Raw genomic sequence first — 25302 nt, 5'->3', positions numbered from 1 at the left:
TGGTGCTGTACCAGTTACAATGAGCAGCATTGTTGTTTCACCCTAATGTCAGCTGATGTTATCAATATTGCAGACAGCTTTTTGAGTTAAGCAGATATGTATTTAGAATGGTTAAAAAGTGTAACGTACTTAACTCTCCCTAACACAAAAACCCATCAGCAATAACAGCAAGCTAATAATAATATCACCAGACACTGAAGGTAGTCTGGTTGTTTTATCTTGTTTGTAACTGAAACAAACATTTTGAAGTACATCATTAAAAATGTTTTATTTAAAAAAATTTAGTATGGTGTGTTGTTTCACAAGTTTATATTTTAAAATGTGGTATTTTAGTGGCATTTTGTCAAACAAAAGGTTTATGCATAGGAACCCTAATAGTACCACTCTAAACAGGTCCACAAAATCTTAGTCAGGGTTGGGAATGAATCAAAGTACAATAAATAGGTGCATCAATGCACTTATCCAACTAAAATTTTTAACTACATGTACACTGGCTAATACTTTAGTTTTAAAAGCTATACTAATTATGAATTTCTACGTAATAATTCCAGTTTTTGGTACCCAAATTTAGAGATTTAATTTTATTTTATTCATATTTACAATTAAACTGTAATGTTTATAATGAAAGGTTACAAATCTTAAACATAATGCATGGTAATTTTTTTTTTTGTTTCTCTATTTATCAAATGGAAGCATTATATGCAAGGATAGTGGTGCAAGTTGAAATAACCTTGTTTTGTAAAACATCATTCCTTTGTATTGTTTAGTGTAATTTTTTAAGGATAAGAGTAAGTTTAAAATAGACTTATTTCACATATAAATCTGTCAGACATGAAAACAAATTTCAGTTGCAATTTCTCCTGCTAGCAGTTTCCAATAAATTAATGATATTATGTCTTAGATAAATTCCATATGACCAAGGGAGTTCAGAAACAAAATGGCTGACCATCATTTTTTACTACAGAAATTCTCGAGGATGTAGAAGACATTATCTTATTCATCAAGAAAACTTTTTAGAAATTTATTCTCAAAAAATCTTAAAATTGCATGCTTACTACATTAATGTTGTTCATTAAGTTAAACAGGCCAAATCTTTATAGTACTTTAATTAGTTTTGTGCCTTTGTTGGTGAAAGTGCTGGATTGTGATTATTTTAGCATAAAACTTGGTTTCACATGGATACGCACATAAAGAGGTGTTGAATGTGCAGCCTCCTGTCATTATATAATGGGTATTTTATTATGTTTATAAAACTGCACTTGGTGAAGTTTATTGTACTGTAAGAGAGAATTGCATGAGAATATTGAGAATATATGTTTCAAAAATGACTTACTCCCTACTGCTAATGAACCAGTAGTCATAGCATGAGAATTTGTTGGTTGTCACTTATCTCAAATGATTTGTAGCTATCAAACTCTCCTTACACTAGTATATTTTTCCTTTTGGAGTAATTAAAAGATATGAGTTTTCAGAATAATCATCACATACTTGAACTGAAAACTAAAATTTAGGAGCAATATTTTTAAACATAAAAAGTGGCTGCAAATGTCATGAAATGGTTAAGAACCTGCACCAAAGTTTGAGAAAATATCTATTCTAAAATCAAAGGTATTGATAACATGAGTATTATTATCATATATTGGAAAATAACTAGATTTACATATTAAAACTCAGATTTTGATTTTTATACACTATATTTTATTAAAGATTTAAAACTAATTAGCCTCCTAAATTTGGGTATTGTTTTGCTTAAAAGAAATTAATTCTTTCCAGCATACAATACAATCTCATGTTTACATCATGAGGAGGATCATTAAACTACTTCCATATAAACAAATATTAAATAATTGTACTATTGAGAAGAAAAAGTTGAGAACTCAGCTAAATGTGTTATCAGAACCTCTATTTTGATTTTCATATGATGATTGATATTGTTTATATCAGCGCTGTCCAATCTTTTTACAACTAGGGGTGCATCTGAATGATTACAAAGGTTGCGCGGGCGCCAGGCTTCATTTCATCTATCTCCACACTACTGCTGCTACTAACCAAATCAATAATTATAAATTATAATAAAGACGAAAACATATGAAACAAAAATTAATTATATTTATTCACCAAATAATTAATGCAAAATTTGACACTTTATGCTTGCTGCAAGTTGTGTAAAATCTGGTGTGTAGCTGGAACAAGCTGATCTTAACGCGTCATCATGGTGGGAGTCTGTCAGGCAGGATCGGTACTTGTTTTTGATGATGTTAATTGATGAAAATGCAACTTCACAAAGATATGTCGAACCTAAGCATGAATACATTTTCAGTGCAACACTAAGGAGAATGGGGTATTTTTCTCTGTCCACCAGGGTCCATATAATGTTAGACACTGCATATGAGGATTTTAAAGAAACGTCTTCTTGAAAATTTAAAATTTTCATTTCTAATTCTTCAATTTTATACTTTCCGAATATTTCACACATCCTATTTCCAAGTTCACAAACGTCAACAAAAGCGAATGGATTATTAAGAAATAATATTACTGTTTCAAGTACCAAAAACTGGCTAAATCTATTGTCAAGTTCAAACATAAGTGTTTCAAGATCAGTAGCGTAAAAGGAAAGATCAGACTCACCATCTTTACTGTTTCTTGATTTGAAATTTGGGAAGTGTGAAAGGGAATTTCTGTTTAAATGTGTAATCCATAACTTCACTTTCTTTAAAAACAATGGGGAAGTACACTTATACGTAAAATATTATGATACTTCCCTTGTAATTTGAGATTTAACTCGTTTAATTTTGAGGTGATATCTGCCAGAAAATGTAAATCTAATAGCCAAGATATATCATCAAGTTCGTGAAAATATGGTTCAAAAAGTTTCTTAATTCAGTTTCTAGCAGACAGCAGAATTGTTCCAGTGTTTTACCCCTACTAAGCCACCCTATATCTGCATGAAGAATTACATCGCCATACTGAGTATCTGATATATTCAAAATATTTCATAACAATTGATGCTGTATAGAAGACAATCTGATATAGTTCACTACATGAGCTACATCTTTCATGACATGATCAAACTTTAAAATCTTTGCTCATAAAACTTCCTGGTGGATAATGCAATAAGATAAGAAATAAATTTTGGAAATTGATTCATCCTTAGCACAAAGAGATAGAAATCTATCAGAGATAGAAATATTCCTACCAGCTATAGAAGGCGCTGTTATAGCAACAAGCTTTGAAAGTGAAAAGTTACTATCTTTGACAAGTTTAAGGAACGCATTAAATATGCCTACTTCCCTAGTTTGTCCATGAAGTGGCAACACTTTGACAAACTCTTCCTTTACTGTGAAATCATAGAAAACTATGTTAATAAATGCACACAACTCTGCAATATCAGACATGTCAGTACTTTCATCAAACTGGAGTGAAAAATATTCACATAATTGCAAATCCTCATGTTATTGAGATTCCAAATTATTAGAAATATGTTCAACCTGCCTAGCAACAGTTTGGTGAGACAATTGTAGACCTTTAAAGGAAGACAGGAAGACATAAGTGCAGATTTATGTTTGTGACCTTCGAGCAGAGACTCAGCGGCACTGATCATTGCTTCTTTTACTACTTCTCCATCGCTAAATGGTTTTTTCCTTTTAGCTAGTACGTAACAGATTTTGTGAGAAGCTTCTGTCAAGTTACTGGTGTCCTGAACAGGTATTGTAAACATGGATTGTTGCAATTGGAATTTAGAATTAAGGTCTTTCACTTTTGGTTTTCTCAGTTCAGAAGGAATTCGTTATCGAACTGATTGTGATTAATCCAAAAATGTTGTTCTACATTACTTCTTTTAAAAACAGACATGCTAGCATTACACAATTAACACACAGAATTTCCCCTATATTCAATAAAACAATATTGGTTCTCCCATTCACTGTTAAAGCTGTAAGTTCTTTGCCTGTTAGCCATGTAACACTACACTAGATATTACATTAAAATAATGTCTCATAATTTAAAGAACTTCACTTTAAAAACACTGATGACATGTAGAATGTACAACATATCACAGCACGAGACAACATAATAAATTGTACCAACAGAACGTAGGCCTACTTCACTTTACAACTACCAAGTTTTACTGAAGTTAAAATACAAGAATTGGATTGTACTCAAAGAGTCAGAATTGTTAAAATGTTTCAAATTCATCTCCATATTAGTTGAAGACTTAATTAGATTGAAAGATAGAAGCACATTGGTTTTTCTAAATAACAGAAAATTCACTGGCCACACCCACAGACAAATTAATTCAAAAATTCTCCCTTAAGGGAAACATCTGTTTCTATTTTAGGAAGATCAGGTTAAAATTTATTAAAAATCAATGTTACGAAATACAAATAATGAAAGGGATTCAGTTTTACAAAAGAATAGAAAAGAATGTCAGTTTGAAATTTATTACAAAGAATGCTAATGAGTGGAGAGCAGACCACCAAATGACTGATAATTAGATAGTTTGTTCTGTTGAGCTGGACCCCCTGCTAGGAGGGTCTTATGCCTACTTATATCATTATAAAGGAAATGAATTTGTCAACAACAATGACAAAGAAATGAACACGTGTTACAAAGGCTGGCAGAATTACTTCTGTTGAACTGCTGGAAAATATAACGGCTAAAATATATTTTTTATATTCTTTTTAAGATGTAAAATATAACGTTATTCTGAAATGTGAATTAGTATTAAAAATTGGCAAATGGGCATGGGTACCAAAAGACGAAACTAAGGGCGCCATGACGCCCACGGGCCTGTTGGACAACGCTGGTTTATATCATTCAGGTTATATTTTATTTATTTATTGAATCGTGTTCATATTTATTTAAAAATATATAAAATGTTATGGAAATGTGTAATTTAGAGTTGCAAGAGATTCTAAATGGACTGGAAAGGATTAGATAAGTAGTAGTGTTAATTTTGATGAAAAAATGATGAGTCAAGTGGTATAGAAAATAATGACACTGATAAATAAATAATAACAGTGACAGCACTGTAATAAATACAGATGTCATACAAACTTTTGAAAAATAGTAATTTTGAATAAATACTTATCCTAGGTTAGAAATTTAGGATTTATTTTTTGCTTTTGTATATACCTTTGATTTACCATCCAACTCTAGACAGCTCTAAGCATTAAAGAGTTTTAGATATTCCATTTCCTTGATAAACCCTTGATAAAGAGCTGATAAAAAAGTAAAATCCCATTTTTCATTAGAAATTACTGGATAAATTGCAATAAGTACGTGTTGTAGTGATGAAGCAAGCAGTCATCACTTTTCTGTAAATCAGACCATTTCCCTTTTACTGAGTCATGTAACCATTTTAAAACTTCCACTAATACTTTCTGTTCATTCTTTGGTCGTTTGGAGTGTGATCATAGTGAACACATCCTGATTATAAAAAAAAAGTCTATGAGCATTGCTTTGCATATTTCTAAACCACTTTTTAATTTGTGTATCACTCACAGATTTACCAGCATATACTTTATGTGTTGTAGCAGTGGTATCAAGCAAGAATGTCTTAAGTTTTCATCAAAATTTAATGCTCTTAATCTTTATTGTGCTAGTGTATATGTATAAGAAATACAAAACAGAACAATAGTGTACTGTAATTATTAAATAAGAAACTGAACCATTTTGAACAAAGTAGTTTGTGTGTAATTCATCTCTTTCCTGTTCTCTTATTCCCTGGTTACCAGCACTTGAAAGTTTGATTACACAACTTGTGCTGCATCTTTTAAGCTTAAGTTTGAAACTTAATAACGTATTTTATAATAATAAAAATTTATCTTATTTTATTCCCCAATCAATTTTCTGATAATTGAGACTGACATTTCATATTAAGATTGAAATTTTTCTTCATAAAAACTAAACAGAATACTCTTTTTTTGTATACTTTTTAGCCTTACTATACTTTAAGTCTATATTAAACATATTAGGCCCTAAAAAAGATTCTAAAAATAAGGTCTATTGTTGTCTAATAATTAATCTCTTCTTGCAAGATTTAAAAGTTTTTGACAAGTTTAAGCTATTGATCATTTTACAATTATAGCCATTTCAGTTACAAAAATTTACTTTTAAAAATGAAAGAACTGGTAATTCATTCACTTTAGTAAGCCAGGTAAAAAAGTGAATATACTAATAACAAATTTTTTTTATTAAGTCACAGATTAACTGATATTTGTAAATAAAGATTTGGTTAAATATTTCATGGGAGTGAGAACATTGACTTTTAAATAAATCAGTAGCCAGAACATTGTATTATGAACAGCATAGTACCTTTTACATAATTCTAGACCTGAATTTGATATTAGTTATATCAGTTTTATACAATGCTGTCCTTTTTTGTTAGTCTCCTTTTTTACCTGTACCTTATTTCAGTCATAGTTTGTAATTTTATCACATAAGAAATAAAATTCTGCACATTCTTGTTCAACTTATGTCCCTATCCTAATATTTAATTGAACATTGGTTTCCTTTCTAGTAAACTTCATTGTCTTTGCTTTACTCCTATTTATTTTAAAACTGAATTTCTTTGCTAGTAGTAAATCCATGCCATTTTTTACTCCTTCTAACTCATTTTTGTTTTCTACCAAAAGCATAATGTCTGGGACAATGTATAATTTTTTCTTAACCCTCCCTTTTAAGGTTAATTTGAAGGCCAAATTGGTCTCTCTTGTTCTGAACCTTAATTTTTCTTCATCTAATTCACTTTTCCCATACTTTCTGCTTGTACGTAAGCCTTTAAACTACCTTAATGTGTTGAAATTTTAGACTTAAAATGTGATAATTCTCATATCTTTTTATTGCTTCCTTCTTTGGTGTAATAACAGACATTTTTTGAAATTTGTTAAGTGTGTGGTTAAACACACTTCTCTGTCTTATAACTCTACTTAGTGATCTGTACCGTCAGTTCAACCCTACTTTTACTAAATGATTAGTAATAATTCATTCTAAATGTACATTATATTAGAATCTGCTTTTTATTTATTTATTATTTTTTTGTGAACAAAAATCTAAATGTTCAAGTGATAACAATATTAACAATTTAACAGAATATTTTTTTAATAAAAAATATTCTGAAACTCCATACATTTAAAAGTACGGTATTCTTTTTAACTGTTTGCCTGGTTCAAAAAAAAAACTGAATAATTTGAAAACTTTTAAAAATTGAAACAGAAATAAAATAAATATTAATTATTATTATTATTATTAAATCAAAGAGAAGTAAAAGCCTTTAATCAAAGGGAATAAAATGAATTTGCATTGCGATTTCTCAAAGTTTAATTTTGTTAATAGAGATACAATCATATTTATAAAAAAAAACTAGACTGTATCTACAGACAACACAATATTCATTAGTTTACTCCGCTACCAGTGCTCAGGAAGCTTCTTGATCCATTATGTATCATTAATATGATCTTCACATTCAATTCAATTTCTTTCTTCCTAAATTTCATCCAGAGATGGAACAGATGGTTCCAGATAGTTAAAAATTAAATCTGGGCTGTATGGAGAGTGGATAAGCAAATCCTACTTCGACTATTGCAGTTTTCCATGATTAAAGTAGCGAATAAAGAATAAACAGTACTCTGGAGGAAACAGACAAAAAACTGGACCAGTCTCTGATTCAATCAAATTGCAAACTTTCACTTTATCTTTTTAAATGATAGCATACACAAAGAAGTGGTTCTTTATTCTACGAGAAAGTAGAAATTGAGGTTGCTTTCCAAATATTATTTTCAAAGTAAAAGAGCAAGGTTTGCTTTCCATAACAGAGGTGATTTGTTCATAGTAGACATCTTCTGTAATGGAAATGTTGCTACTGCACACTTACTCGTTTTGACTGTGGGTTAAAATTGCCCCCTTGTTTCATTATAGATTATTATAGAATTAAAGACTTGCCTCTATCATTTTCATATTGCTGTAGAAGACGTATGACAGTAACCCATTATCTTTCTTTGTTCCTGGTCTAAAAAAAACCAGTGAACCCAATAACACTCACTTTTTGAAATTTGTTTGGTTCTCTTACTACTGTTTTCTACTTCCATCATTGATTTCAAGTTTATCATGAGATTTCCCTAATAGTAATTAGCCAATCTTTTTGAGTAAGAGTTTAAATTTCATTCTACTTGTCTTCAGTGAATTCTTGGCTGGTAAACGTGTAGTTTGTTTTCAATTCTCTCCTGATGCTCTCAGAATGATTTGCACTTATACTTAGTTAACTGAAAGAAAGATATTCATCATGAATCTGATTTTCATGCCATATAAATCTGGGATGCAATAATCCCTTCATTTGTTTAAATATAAATAATAATCTTTGTGCAAAAAGATGCAATCTGAATTTTCATGATATATTTTTTATTTATTTTTTCATGATATAGTATTCAAATCACAAAATATTCATATCTGCCTTTTGTTTAACAGTTTATGTTGTAAGTAATTTCATTTAATTTGGATGAGGTTCCCTTACCTAATCAATGATATTTGCATCAACTTTGGACAATGAAATTTCACTTACAAAGTAAATTGTTTTTTATCAAGTGTTTAAGGATTATTCTGAAAAAATCCATTTTTTAAGCATTTCAATAGAAAATCAAGTGGTGTAAGATCTTATCATCTTGGCAATTGTTAGTATTTTCAGATCAAGTGATGATAAAAAAAAACAATAGTTTATTGACAAACAACACTTTTTTGTAAAAACAACATTCTTCTTTTCCTCTATCAATATCCTAAACATTATTGGATTAAATTATGGTGAACTTATTCCCTATGCAGCAGTAGGAGACTTATACCAGATAGAAATTTTATGTATGTATAATAATTGTTCATGGAAAGTGAGAGAATTTTCATTGCTCAGTATTTGGCAGTTTTGATTATTCACATAACACTGTTTATTTAGGTAAAACAAAATCTTGTCACTCAAATAAACATCATTCAGGCCTTAATCTTATTCTTATGAACAAAAGATCAAAACTAGTGATAATATTGTAACTGACTTTCACAGTTTGGTTCTTTTGTTTTATAAGGAACACTGGTGAGTAAGCATGCAATTTAAATTTTTTATAGTCCTGATTCAGTAGAAATTTGTATGTAGTGGCAACCTAAAAACCTAAAGTCCAGTTTGTGAAGATGACATTCTGAAAAATCTTTTGGTGGGCAAAAGCTTTTGTGGTTAACATCGATCACCCTTTTGATCTTTACTTTCCCAGTCTCGTAAAATTTTTGTCAAATGTAATAGTATTTTATATACTGCAAACTTCACAATGAGGAAACACAAATTGAAATTTGTGTACCATTTGCTCAGAAGATTATACATGAAATAACTCATTCACTATACGTTCATCCTTGGAAATCAATGTAGTCATGTGATGGAAAGAACAATTATTAAAATGACACTTGTGGATGATATAAGGTTTTTTCAACTTTTTTATCCTTGCATTCTTCTTTTTAAACTATATATATATATATATATATATATATATATATAAAGATTTGATGAGAAATTAAATCAAGAGAATGATTTGTTTCAGGATTTGCTGGAGATCAGTGTCAGTATGAATATAATGAATGCGAATCTTCACCTTGTCGGAATGGTGGTACTTGCACTGACCACATAGGAAGTTTCAGCTGTACTTGTGGCCGAGGGTATACTGGCAAGACCTGCAACATCAAAGTACGTTAGAAATATGTAAAATATTAAAATATGCTCACATATTAATTATTGTTTAAAAGTAATTTTTATACTTATAATGATCTATTATGTAAATTTAACAATTATTTTTACATGTTCAATATATAAATTTTATCTTTGAATCACTATTCATAAATTTATTAATAATTAAAATTAACTTTTGTATTGATTGCTAACTAATCTTTTTTTTAATATATATATATGTTTGAAATAGTTTTTTTTTTTTACTTTAGCATCCAAGAATTTGTTTTATTATTGTAAGAAATAAAAAATTGTAATAATATTATTTATTCAATAATAAATAATATCTTTAAAATGAATGGCTGATTATTTTAAAAATAATTCCTACTGTATGTAAAATTTATTTTATAAACAAAAGTACACACACACACACACACACACACACACACACACACACACACATCCTTTTCCTAAATATAAATTTTTTTCATTACTGTTAAAGATGTTTGTAATTTATGATTTCTTTTTAACATTTACATTGCCATTTTGGTCACATATGACTAATAGTGGTGGAACCACTCAGGCCATATTAGAGTTATTCATAATCATATATCTATTTAATTATTTTTATATATTCAATTTTTATACGTTGAACATACAAAAGTAATTAAATAGTCTTCCTTCTATACCATGTTAGAGAGTCAAATTGATTAATATGGTTTTTGTTGAAAATATGCAAGTACTATTTTATTTTCAGTTTTTGTTCAGATTTTATTTTTTTTATACTGTTGTAAATGATCTTTGTATGAATAAATATCAATTTTGAAATTATTATTATTATAAATTTTTGGTAATAAAAAAATACTAAAAAATTGTTTAATTTTAATTTTTAATAAAATGCATCAACAATCAGAAATTATAATATGACTAATTATTTTATATCAAATTGTAATATAGTTTAATTACATTAAAAAGATTAATTAGAAGAGATAAGAATATCAGTTTCAAATAAATGCTTCATCTTTAGTGCTAAATCATTAGAAATTATATTTGGTGATTTGTAATCTTATCAATATTAAAAGTTCTTTGCTATGATATTTGTTGGATTCATAATACACTGTAGTCCTAACATGTTTCATATCAAATACTGATGAGAACTATCTACAGAGAAACCAAATTTTGTTTCAGTAATTTGTTTTGTAAATATTACTTTGGCTTATCCTCTTGAAAGGACTTCTCTGCACTCTTAATGCATTTTTTTAATAATTTTAAAACAATTCCTTTTATTTTTTGATGTAATATTGTGTAGGACCTGTTGAATTTTTCTTAATTTCTTCTATTTTATAAATGGTTTATTTTCAAGGTTCTGGAGATTGTTTTTCTATTTTTAATGGTTTTTTAAACAGGAAGATATGCACAGGGATTAAGTTGGGAAAGAGTAGGAAGCTGAGAACAACAATCAGTGCTTGTTTCATTAAAAACTTATTGTTGAAAAATGACACATGCGTACACTTCATGTAAACAGAGACTGTTATGGTAGAATATCTGTATGAATTACTGATTCATTGTCAGTGCTTCTTTGTAATTGTATTCTCAAGTGCTCTTCAACTATCAAAAAATTCTTGTTTACTGATTATTGACAAGAGGTAAATTAATGATTAACAACACCTTTTAGTATAATAAACAATCAATATGACCTTGACTCTGGATCAACTTTACTTCTTTGACTGCATTAATGATTTTCCAACTCAATGAGATATGATTGCACTTGGTTTCCTAGTCATTACCAAAACCCATGTTTTATCAACACTAATGACATTTTCCAAAAAGGTTTTTTGCAGGATTGATGCAAGAATCACAAACTGACAATTTTTATTTCTTCCTCAGTCAGCTGCTTATATTTAAATTTTGTCACTGTATTATTACAGCCACTAAATTTCAGCAAAATTACTTTAAACTTATTTTTTTCCATATGGTTTTATTCATCATTATCTGATCATCCATTAATCATCGGTAAAAGAGATCGATTTTTTTCTCATCTGTCCATGTTCCTTTATCAGATATATTTGTAGTTCCTTAAAATTAACATTAGTTTGTATTTTTCTTTTTTTTTTTAACATTCTCACACTATTACTGTTTAATAGGATAAGAAATAATACAAATAGTTAACTGTATTTTTTCTGAATTTCAGTACAGCACCACATAAAATAGAGTTGTGTTTAGGTGCAACTTAATACAATAAAGGTTGCATAAATTGCTAGTATTTTTTAGTCTAAATAGAATCTATGAACTTAGTCTCTTCAACTGCCTTTAAGAAGGTTAATCAGTTAGACTTGTATGAATTTTTTTTAAAGGAAAAACCACTGATCCATTTAAACTACTTTTTTTTAATAATTTTATGTGGAAGACTTTATTTAGTAAAAATTATTTTGTTTACAGAGACGATTTGAAGATAATTTTTAATTTTTTGTATTCATTTTCAATGCCCACTAGGCTGGTCTAGTGGTAAACTCATCAATAAATCAGTTGCTCAACAGCTATTTGCGAAGTTGTAGGTACTGAGGTTCAAATCCTAGTAAAAGTTAGTTACTTTAATATGGATTTGATTACTAGACAGTGGATACTGGTGCATTTTGGTGGTTGTTTCAATCAAACACACATCTCAGGAGTAATTGGCCTGAGTCTGTACAAGACTTCACCTCTTTTACATATCATCCTCATCTCACTGGGCCATGGGGAGTTGCTTATGTTTACTAGGTGAACAGAATGCAATGTACACATTAGGAAAAATTTGTTATTTAGCATTGCATTGTTACAGTGTAATGATATATGCCCAGATGTCATTCTAATATTCAAAGTATCTTCATTTGAAAATTCAGGAAAATCAGGTGGAAATCACAAGTAAAAATACAATGTTTATAATTGCAGTCCAGAAAAAGTTATCTTACACTTAGTAACAGTTTCTCTTAATTTTTTTACTTTTAATAACAGGAAATTTCTTGGTTTTGTGTTTTCATATGATATTTGTTTTAGCAGATCCATCAACTGCACAGAAAAATAAAATTAAAAAAATTAATTAAGAACTTCTAAAAGAAAACTACAAAACAAACTAAAAAATTGCATTAGTAATAAGCAAAAAAAAAAAAACTATTTCAAAAACTTTACCTTTTTGAAGTTGGCACCAAATTTTGGGGTTGGTAAAGTTGATAAATTTTATTCTAATTTGGTGCCAACTTCAAAAAGTCAAAATGTAAAGAATATTAAAATATATCCATCAAAATATATTTTTTTAAATTTTAATAGACATTATTTTATAAGTTACTTCTATTCTTTTAACTTTTCAATTTAATTTTTTTATTTACACTTAGCTTTAATTAAATTAATCATGATAAATGTATAATTATTTTTATTGTTTCACTTAACTGTTTAAGTCAACTTTGGATATGAATTTGTTGATAAGCAGAAAAACAAAATAATTTTAATAACAATATAGTAGAACATCAATTATTATTCAAAATAACAGGAGATTTGGATGTTTGAAAATTCAGAGTTTTGGAAAGTTACTGTGCGACTGGTAATTTCAGAGCAGAAGAATTCATTAATATAAAAAGATTATAAATTGTCACTGAATTGCTTCGACAGCACATGGCACCTTAGAATCTTGTAGTTGCCCTGAGAAGTGCTGTTTGAAATTTTGTAGAGCTAGCCCTAAAAAGGGACATTTGTGTAATTATAAATAGCTCTGATAGGGGCTGTTGAGTCCAGTCGCTGATCTCCAGTGAAGTCATGGTATGAAGACCATCCATGTTATACAATACCAGTGGGTCAAAACATACACAATATGAGTCGAAACAGAATGTCACCATTGGATGCATATTTGTCATTAATGACAGAACCTATAGGTCTACCTAGCATCACAAGTGTCTTCACTGTCGAACTGTATGCCATCAATAAAGATTTGAAATCTTTAACTCAAAATACCATTATGACCTTATTTGTAGCGACTTATGTAGTGTACTCCAAGCTTTAGAAGATTTTCTAGGCATTCTATCATCTGTGAAATCTGATGATAGAACAATTAATGATTTGAACAGTCACAATACACAAGTGAGTTTCTGCTGGATCCTTAGTGACGAGGGAATTCCAGGTAATGAACATGTGGATTCCACTACTAAAGACGCATGTAGCCAGCCATTTTTCATCAGTCGTGTTACTACTGCTGACTTTTTTAATTTTGTAAAGTAAACTCTTCAAGCAAAGTGGCAAGGTTACTGGACTGCCACACTAGATAATGAACTCCGAACACAGATGCTGTACTGCCATGGGATTCTTAATATAGAAAAATTTGTCAAGAGAATGTGGTCGTCTGCCAGTTGCAGTTAGGACAAAGCAGAGCTACCTACGGGTATCTGATGCCATCAGAAAACATACCCCCATGCGTACGATGTAACTGCTGCTTGACTGTGCACCATACCCTTATAGGTTGAATATGTTATGAAGCCTTGCATCATTAATTTAAATTACCAAGAAATGATTCGAAATTCACTTTATCCTTGGCAATGATAAGGAGGTTTTAGACCGGGTCTTGTTATTTTACAAAGTATCAATATACTTCATAGAATTTAATATTGTTTTACCATCTGAAACCAATTATTTTCTATTCAATTTTTGTTTACTCATCTGTATATTTCGTTATGGTGTTAACATTTTTTTTTTAATAGTAATCTTATAATAGTTATGATTTTACCTTAGTTCTTAAGCTGTTTAGTTATCCAAACAGGGGTCCTTTCAGACTTCATTAAATCTATTTGAGTTCATCAAAATTTTATATTTTTTATTTGCTTTTCTTTTAAATAAATATTTATTATTTTTAAGATTTTGACTGTAATATTAGTTTTAAGGGTGTTTTTAGTGAAATTTTAGCTGTGATATTGGCTGTAAGATTTTGTTTTTTAGTATTTAGTTTTGGTCTAGTTTTAGGTATTTTTTGTTAGAATGTGCTCATCAAAACTGGAAACTGTTATTACACCTGGTCTGAAAAAGAACTCTGCAGTTTTAAATTAAATTTAGCATGTTCAGAATTACAAATGTATATTTTTTTATTACATGAAAGTATAAAATCTATTTTTTTTTTTTTTTTTACTTCTTAATGTAAATCTATATGAAAACCATTTATAGCCCTGCAGACATCAAATCAATAATCCGCCTCATTCCACACTCTGATGAACATGTCTGTAAGAATTGCTTCCACAGCTGCATTCTTTGGTGCAGGTGGTCAAGTGAATGGGTTTTTTCTTTATATACAATGTCTTTTACGTAGCCCCAAAAGAAAAAATCCATCGCCATCAAACTGAAACTTTAGTGTGGTCAACGATGGGAGTTTCTCTGCCTATTCTAGCCATTAGAAAACCTGTCAAGTGCAGTCCGCACAATTTCTGCATGATGTAGAAAGGGTTCATTCTATTAAAAAATTAGGCCCTTCTGAATTTTCAACCTGAAAAAACACAAAGTTCTCTAACATACCAGGATAATTGATACTGTACTTATTAATGGCACTGATTTTTAAGTAATAATGCAACTGCTTCAGTAGGATGTAAGATGATGTGTGATTTCTATTGTGTCTATTCATCTAGTGGTTACGTTGTCAAATTTAGTATGTTGGTAAATCTCATATTGTGCAGGTACATTGAAGTATTGATTCTTATATGTAATATATAAAATGTTCATGTTGTGCCTAACTTCTTTGTGTGTGAGTGTGTGTGGGGGGGTGCACACACATTTGTGTGTGTGTGTGTGTGTGTGTGTGTGTGAGAGAGAGAGAGAGAGAGAGAGAGAGAGAGAGTGGTATGTATGCACATGCACACACACTGTTTAGATTTAATGATTTGCAATAATTAATTTTGATGTACATAGTGCATGTACATTTTCTTTGTATGTCTGGCTGATGTAGTTATTATCCTAATGTAGCCAAGAAGTAATTTAATAACTTAACAAAATAATATAATACTGATTTATGGCTACCTAACCACATTTATATAAAAACATGTTGTATGAAAGGTAAAATAAAAACATACCTAATTTCAGAAGGAACAGAATGCTAACATTCTCCAAGCAGTAGTCCTAAAATTTAACTGATTTTTAGGAAAAAATATTACTGAGTTGCTTTTAAAACAACAAACAACACAAGATCAAGCAAAAAACTAACTACAAATACAGCAACCTAGAGTGTATAAATTAAATTGTAGTGATTACAATAATGACAACATGGCATTAAAAAAGTTACATTTTCAAATATAAACACCTGGTAATGTTAGAGTACTTAATTAAGTTCTGTTTTATTATGTATGATTTCATATGATTCTTATTTATTGACACTAAACAAATATCTACAGTTCATTTTTATATACTTTTTATGAATCTCTGAAGGAGCATCAATATTCTGTTACATTTTACACAGCAATATATTTATGCATAATAACTATAAGTATGTAAAAGTAAAACTTCTCACTCATTCACCTACACATCACAACCAGGTGCATTAAAATTAGAACAGTGAAATTTCATAAGAATATTCCTTAAAACTTTTATATTTAACTTTCATTTTTGTTTCACTATTAATTTAGTGTCATTGTAGTTCTTTTCTTTTAATCATCAGTTTCTTTATCAGAACTAAACAATGCTATTCAACAATTCTTCTAAAAGTTGATTTTTGCCCAATTTTATTATTAAAAATTGAGACAAGAAATATTAAAGGTGGATGAAGGAAGTATATATTCTATTATACCACTATAAGACAACTGTTTCCTCATATAAACTACTTTTGACAAAACCCATTATCCTTGGCTGTAAGAACATGCCAAGAAAAACAAAAAAAAATCTATTTTTCTGCCTAACAACAAAAAGTAAAACTTACAAAAGATCATAAATTCTTCAAAAAAACTAAAAACATGTACAATATAAACAAATATTAACAAAAACTAAAACAAATACTATACAATACTAAACACAAAATGCATAAAAAAACTTATACTATCACCACCAAAAAATAAAAGAACACAAAAATCTTATATTTATTATATTTCTATACTCAGATAACAAAGAAAATCTAGAAGATCTACACTGATGTATTCCAGAATATATTATATATTAAATCCAGAAACTAATTCAGACTCACCCTCAGAGAATGAGTACCAATATTAAGCCTTTTGCATGGTTTTTTTTTTACTATTTATTTTTCTTTGATGTTTTGATTTTATACTACTAAATTAGTTTTTTTTTAATTAGTACTTTCCTTTTAGTTTTAATTTTGTTAGTTTTAGTTATGGTTTATCATTTTTTTGTGTTTTTCTGAATTTGGGGTTTACTTCAATAAATGACAATGCATCCAAGACGACTGAGATTTCTCTGAAATTCATTGAAATTGAGGATGTGGTGCACGAGTCCATCAACAAAATAATCATCAGTCAACAATGTTGAGATTGTTTTCTAATCTGTTGAGTTCTTCAGAACTCTCAAATCTCTTTCCTGCATGAATAGACCCAAGGAAAAGGTGTAGGCAGTTTTTTGGCTTCAAAATTTAACCAAAGAAGACTGATATTCTATCTCAGAAGAAATTTTTATTTTATTTTAATACTACCTAATTATTAAAAATGAGTAATACTTATTATTTTTTGAATGTAGATGAAATTATATTTTAAGCACTAAGATGTCCTATAATACCTTTGGTAGTTATAAATAATTTAGAATAAATTATATTAAAGGTGATTTTATGGACAGGATTTAAAGTTTAAAAAGAATTAGAATTATTTATAATTCATAATCATGAATTACAAATAAAATCTTAAAAAAAATAATTTTGTATTATCTATTTATTATAAATGTAAAATGTACTCAGTATAATTTTTGAATACTTAGTGAAACTTTGAACTCATGTATGTGCCAGTTTCTTTTCATGGCCACACCTCAACCAAAGTAAAGTTCAAAGTAAAAAACTTTGACTTGTTTTATATTAGAATTGTGCAAAATGACTTGCTAGGAAATAAATTAAAAGAAAAAATCTGATGTAGACACTACATGACTTCCTTGAACACCTATTAAATTACATATACACATTTAAAAAAAATGAAAAGTACATAAAATTTTATTTCATTAATAACTTCTGATATTTTTTTATTGTTATTATTGAATTATTATTTATTGTAAGTTTTTTTTACAATCAGAAGTTAATAATTATTAATAAATCAATATATCTAAATTAAAAAAAAAGTTAAAAAAAAGGGAGATGAATTTTGATTAGAACCGATATGCCTTCCCCTTATAAGACCCAACTATTTCATTTGACTATAACTCGGAAACCAATGAAATTAAATACCACTTATGATATATTGTTAAAAAGCTCTCAATGAGGGCTTATTACTGCAGTTAAGAAAAAGTCCAAAATCCAGATCTTTTTTGGATTTTGGGCTTTTTTGGACACTTTTGGTTCAGCTGATTGCAATCAAAAGGAGAGTTGCACAACTAGATGGTACAACAGTCCTAAATCCTAAATTTCAACATCCCTGTGGCTAATCGTTTTTAAGTTATGTGAGATACAAACAAATGTACAGACATCACGCCGAAACTTGTCAAAATGGATTCGGGGATGGGGTAAATGGATATTTCTGTTGAAATCTGAAAACCAAAATTAATTCCTTTATGTCGTGCATGGAATAAATAAATAAAAATAAACATATAAATTAAATACATTGTTATATTATAACAATGCATTATTAAACTATACTTTACTTTTATTTAAATATTACTTTAAAGTAATGTAATTTTAATAATTTCTTAGTAAGTATTAAAAATACATTTTGGAATTTGACATTGTTCCCAATGAAACAAGAAGATACCAATTAGCCAACATTGGTGTAATACCCAATAGTATTAGAAAAATAAAAATTATTATCATAATTAAACAAAATTGTCTAATAAAGCATAAGCATAAAGTATTCTGCAAAAACGTTATCATGCATGATACAAATATCTAATGAAGGCCACACATTTGTAAAGAAATTATGTTATAAATCTCACAAAGAAGGCTCCCAAGATCACCAACAAAACCTTGCTGGAAAGCAAACAAAATTAATAATTATAAATTATTAAAAATTATAAAAGAATTTTACTGTACCAGGTTATTGGGTTAAAAGAACACACAATGATTAAATTTAGGAAATTTGTAATCTATTTCTACAGTGATTCTCAACCTTTTTAGCTCCACCAGTCCCAAAAAGTAAAATCATGTATAATGAATGAATATATATGTAAAATATTTGAACCTTCCAACCCCAGCCAATGAAACCTTGATAAAACTATTGCTCTGCTGATAGTAACAGGTATGAGCTGCATGTATGAAGTGTACAAACATGAGCAATTTACAGTTCCAATTTGATGTGTATGTGCTCCTTGTAATCTGGTCTTCTTGTTTAATATTCGCTGTCAAATTGTCGTGTTCGAACACAAATATAATACTTTTGTACAGTAGAAAAGTGGCGTTACGGATTGCAGAACGTCAGTTTAGTTTCAAGTGCGAAGTGTGCATCTGGTACCTTTACTTAAGTTTTTAAAGATGTAGTTTCATTGAAAATAATAGAGATTTCAGTTTTTTAGTGTGTGATCAGACAGTGAAACTGATTTTTATTTCAATTAAATTCTTATGCAAAATGAATAAATTTTTGAAAAAACGAAATGAGCTATCAATATCCACTGAACTGATTGGTAAAAAAACAAGATTGTAGAATGACAATTATTTAAATTATGGTTTTATCTCATTGGATGGAAAGTCACAGTGCGTTATTTGCTTTGAAGTGCTCTCCAATGAAAGCAGGAAGCCATCAGAATTAATTCAACACTTGTAAACTAAGCATCCAGAACCTAAAATCAAACCCTTGAAATTTTTTGAAAGAAAGTTACATTCTCTGAGAAATCAACAAGCTACTTGTAAATCAAGCCACGCTGATGAAAGTGCTCATAAAGTATCCTGACTTAATTATAGCATTAAGAGTAGCTAAGATGTCCAAACACCACACAATCGCAGAAAACCTCATATTGCCTGCTGAAATTGATGATAAGATCACTGTTTTAATAAGCATGGAAGAAACAAAAAAATTCCGCTTTCTAACGACACAGTATCAAGACGAATCGATGACATGACTGCCGATGTTTGCAGATAATTCAATAAGTGAGTTCAAGTGAATTTTTTACTATTCAATTTTATGAAACCATAGTTATGGCAAATATCTCTCAATTCTTATGTTTTGTAAGATATGAATGCGATAAGCATAGATCAATCAAAGAAAATACATTTTTTTGTAAATCAATACCTCATCATGTAACAGGGCAATGTATTTTTGACGTTTTTTATGAAGCCACTAAAAGCGGCTTCATAAATAGTCTTTTGTAGAGAAACATCTAGTGTTCTTGTAGGTTTTTTCCAAATAACTGAAGAAAACAGTTTTAAAGAAAAATTTGCATGACGTATAGAGATGTTTTAAAGAATTATTTTGCATTGGAGTTTATAATGTAATAATACATTATCAATATAATTCTATTATTTAGTGGATTTCATGAAAAATTTCAAGAAAATGTTTATAGAAATTTTAAGAGGTAAAATGCAGTGCCTAGTCTTATATTATAGACAGCCTTATCTTAAGCTCTTTAATATAAGTAGTTACTTGTTACTTAGGTCATTTCTGCAAATTCCTTTTCTAACATTAAAATGCAGAATGGGCAGCATTAAAGATTTTTTCCTTGGCTCACCTACATTTTAATTAGCAATAAAATTAATCATTGTAATACAAAGGTAGTGCTATGCTAAACAATTATTAAAATAAATCATAAAGCGAAAACAGATAAAATTGTTTAAAAAATAATAAAAATTGAATGAATATTTTGGTTTTTAAATAATTATTATGAGTAGATTCAGGAAAAAAAAAATATTTTTTCTTACATTGAATATATATACAAAGTGATTCAAAGAAACGGGAAATTTTGAAAGTTGTGTTGGTAGCCGTCGGCAATTGGTACCACTTGATAAGTGGCGCCAGCCTCTCTAATCGAACCTGCCATTTAGTTGTCATGGATCCTTGGAGTGGTGCGCAACGTGCATTTGCTATCAAAGCGTTTTACAAAAACAATGACTGTGGAGGGAGCGCGTAGAGAATTTCACCGTAATTTTAATCTGGGACGGCACGACCGTGTTCCATCAGCACATGCAATTAAAACATGGATATCTAATTTTGAGGAAACTGGTTCGGCAATGAAAAAGAAATATTCAGGCCGTGAGCGAACCGTCTGTACACCACAGAATGTTCAAGGTTTACAAGATGCTGTCACACGAAGTCCACATCGGTCAATCCGCCGTCTCTCAGCATCTTTACAATTGCATAGTTCAAGTGGTCGAAGAATGTTACCATCCATACAAGTTGCAGATCGTCCAGGAACTGAAACCGAACGATGCAGTTGTGCGAGCACAATTCTGTAATGTAATGCTTCAGAAGATAAATGATAACGAAGAGTTTGTTCACGAACTGCGGATGTTAGACGAAGCGCATTTCCACCTCAGTGGATTTGTTAACAAGCAAAATTTCAGATACTGAGCACAAGAAAATCCAACGCAGCTATACCAGCGTCCGTTGCACAGCCAGAAAGTAACCGTGTGGTGTGCTATGTCATCTTACGGTGTTATAGGCCCTTATTTTTTTGAGGATGACAACGGTCTTGCGATTACAGGGACGTCGGCTCGTTACGTAGCCATGCTTGAAACCTTTGTTGTGGAACAACAAAAGAGATTTCCACCAATTCTTAACATAGCCTGGTTTCAACAAGACGGAGCAACGTCACATACTGCACGAATATCGATGGCAGCTGTACGCCGATTGTTTGGACAACGTGTCATTTCACGAAATGACAGATCGCCTGATCTCTCAGCTTGCGATTACTTTTTGTGGGGTCACCTTAAAAGCAAAGTGTTCCAAAGTAGACCTGCTACAACGGAAGAACTGAAGGCAAAGATCTGAGAAGCAATTGCGGAAATTCCAGTTGAGATGTTATCTTCAAATCATGAACAATTTAACGAAGAGACTTCGTGAGTGTTTACGTAGAAGAGGAGGTCACCTGGAAGATGTCATCTTTAAAAAATAAACTAAAATGTATCCTAAAATGCCAACATTTGTACAATTACATGAAATAAAATTCATTTTCTAAAAAAAATTTTTTCATTAACGTTATTTAATTTTTTTAATTTCCCGTTTCTTTGAATCACCTGTATATATTAACTAACTCCACATGGCAGCTTTGCCTGTGCTATATGGTTAATTGCATTTCTACGTGGAGGTCAATTCTTTTATTTTATGTTCTTTAGTCATGTAACTGGAGATTAATAAAGCCAGTCACATATACAGTAATGGTGTCAGTGGCTATGTTGGTTGAGCCACAGCACCGTATACCTTCCACCCCTTAAAAATCGGAATTAAATAAACCCTAAAATGGTTTTAAATATTTACCTGAAGAGTATTTGCAAGCTGAAATCTACTGAATATATATTTTACTATGGTCAGGATTGGGAAAACTTATAATCATTGTTCAACATATTTTTTACTTTTCTTCATCCCCTTTGAAGGTCAAATTTCAAAAATCTAGAAATTTTTTATTGACATGAAAATTACACTCACCAAAAATCAAGTTGATTTCTTCATTTGTTGCCAAGAAATTAAAAAAATAACAGGGTTTAAAAAAAATCAAAAATCCTATTAACATTTAATCTCTGAATTTCAAAAAAAATTTACAAATAAATTTTTACATATTCATATTAAGATTACACACACCAAAAATTAAGTTTTTATCTACATCTGACACTGAGAAATTAAAAAAATAATAATTTCATTTGTACTCCATTTTAACCCATTAAACTTGAAATTTCAAAGTGGATTTTCTTATTATACACTTACACCATAAGCAGAAAGTGGAAATTTTCATTAATTTATCTTCAGTAGTTTTTGCTGGGTGTTGATCACTTACGACATGTTATTTTATGTATATATATATATATAGCATCCCCCATCTCGGCTTTGCCAATGATTATAATGTAGCTATCTCATTTTCTAACAGTATTAAACTGATAGAACTTCCGGGTATATGATATTTTTTTTGTTGTTTTGGATTTCTGGTAGCAGAATGTATTGATTTTCCGAATTATCAAGTCTTTCTTTCCTGTTTAGCCTCCGGTAACTACCGTTTAGATAATTCTTCAGAGGATGAATGAGGATGATATGTGTGAGTGTAAATGAAATGTAGGCTTGTACATCCTCAGTTCGACTATTCCTGAGATGTGTGGTTAATTGAAACCCAACCACCAAAGAACACCGGTATCCACAAATTATCAAGTCTGGAAAGTCCTAGACCTGGAAAACCTGCAGGATTAAGAGAATTCAATTCTGGAGAATAGTGAACTGCATCTTCAGTTCTAATTAAAAAATCTACTGATGAATATTCCTTGCTTTGCCCTTCAACTTTTTCTAAAATCATATTATTAATTTCAAATGCAGAAATATTTTGAGAATTTATGATAGATCTTTCGCAAAGTCACTCATATGATTTTTGTAAAAGCTTACTAATTTCTGGATAAATGAAATGAGATCATCCACTGTATGCACAACGGTACCAATGTTTTCATTGACAGAAATGTAACCATCATTGTGAGGGTTTCATTTGCAATTGGGTCCCATTTCCAATGTTTTGTAGTTGTAATGGAAAGTTACCATTGCCACCCCCAAGATGAATACTCATACTAGTTCTTAAGTTAATAGCAAGGACAAATTTCCGTAAGGGTGATGATTTAAGGCATGCCTGAACAACATCAACCCTAGTTCCTCTTGTGATGACGGGCAATGTTTGCCAAAAGTCTCCAGAAAACATGAAAGTTGTACGTACCACCCATTAATTTACCTTATGGTCTAATACCTCAATTTGACTGATCAATTTCTTCAATGTGAGCACTCATTGTGCATTCATCCCACACTATAAGTTTAGCATGTTGAAAAATTTATCCAAGTGGGCCATTTTTACGAATGGAACAGATTCTAGCTCACATGCAACATTTAACAGTAACTTAAAACTCAAATGTGCAGTTCTCCCACCATTTATAAGTGTAGCAGCTATTCCTGATGATGCTACACTGATTGCAACGTTTTTAGTTGAGTGACTTGAACAAGAAGCAGATTTATTAAGAAAGTTTTCTCAGTGCCTCTAGGAGCATCTATGAAAAAATCTGGGTTGTTGCTAGAAACACTGTCATTTTTATCATCAAATGCCTGGCATTGATCTGGTACTTATTTATGAAGATTAACACTTACAAATTCTTTCTGTTCATCGATGTCAAAACAAAGTCTTAACATTGTATCATAAGCATTAATAACTTCTTGATTATCACGTGTTGGTGTTGGTAAACCGAAATTGCTAAGTATTTCTCACTTATTGTAACATCAATATCTTCAATCTCAATGAGATCTCTATTCAATATTTCATCTGAAATTGTAATCTCAACATTATTGGTCTGATGTTGGATTTGATATAAAATATCTCTACAAAAGTCTTTTTGGAACATTTCCCACAATACGTTCAGTTGGTCAGGATGACAAAAAACTAATATAATTGCAAATAATTCTCTTAATTTAGGCGATCACTGACAGATAGAAGCATCAGCCAGCATGTCTTTCCAGTGACTATAATTTTCCAATAAGCCAAGTGCAATGCAAGCAGCTTTTTATGTTTGGTGTAGCACACCATCAACAGTTTTCAAGTAAGCAAAAGATGTAGGTCCTTTAACATTATGCAATAACATACAAAGATGAGAGCATTCACTTTGGTTTGGATGAATTGTATATACTATACCCAGAGCAGCATCCTTTTTGATTCCAGGAAATCCTTAGATGTCAGTTTTGCACTTTCTTCTGCTAAACTTGTTATTATTATAGGTATAATATCTAGGAACTTCAGGATATAACAGTGTCTTAGTGAAGTCATCGGACTGACAAAGCTCAAAAAAAGCATAAAGAGTGGTCTTCTGTGAACTTTACAGGAATCGTTAAGAGATTTTGTTAAGTGAAATAAATACGTTGATAATTTTCTAATTGAACAGTAGTGGAATAACGTAGGTGTATTGGAAAGCCAAAAACTCGCCAATCGGCCCCAGATGTACATATATATCTACCATTACTGTACTGATTCAATTCATCACTTTGATTTTCAACCGAAAAAGTCGCTTGATCTGAACCTTTGGTAATATATTTACAGACATATCGAATCGCTTGCACGGAGTTGCAAAATTAAACATTTATGTGAGCATTAAAGCAAAGTGATAATAGTGGACAATGTGGGATGATCCATTTATTATAAATATCAATTATGTTACATTGCAAGCTTAAAAATGTAGTACAACCGTCCTCTGGACATCTCCTGTGATAAGCCGGGTAACCGTCATTTGCAGTTTTAGTGTTGCAAATGTACGTACATTCGAGGATACTTTTTTGAACATTTTCCATTTATCATGCATGGTGTTAACCTATTTATATTAC

General features: G+C 30.1%; 1 protein-coding gene across 1 annotated transcript in view; it reads left to right on the top strand.

Moving 5' to 3' along the window:
- LOC142318226 (uncharacterized) overlaps positions 1-25302 on the top strand; it is a 165527-nt gene that overhangs the window by 112721 nt on the left and 27504 nt on the right. Inside the window, exon 7 of the mRNA XM_075354792.1 lies at positions 9570-9712. Within this exon, the coding sequence (XP_075210907.1) occupies positions 9570-9712 (143 nt within the window). The remainder of the gene's footprint in view (positions 1-9569; positions 9713-25302) is intronic.

The sequence above is a fragment of the Lycorma delicatula genome, chromosome 1 (genome assembly GCF_047948215.1).
Source record: "Lycorma delicatula isolate Av1 chromosome 1, ASM4794821v1, whole genome shotgun sequence".
In the NCBI taxonomy this organism is placed as follows: Eukaryota; Metazoa; Arthropoda; class Insecta; order Hemiptera; family Fulgoridae; genus Lycorma; species Lycorma delicatula.
The sequence above is the reverse complement of the archived record's forward strand: the minus strand, read 5'-3'. Positions and strand labels throughout refer to the sequence as shown.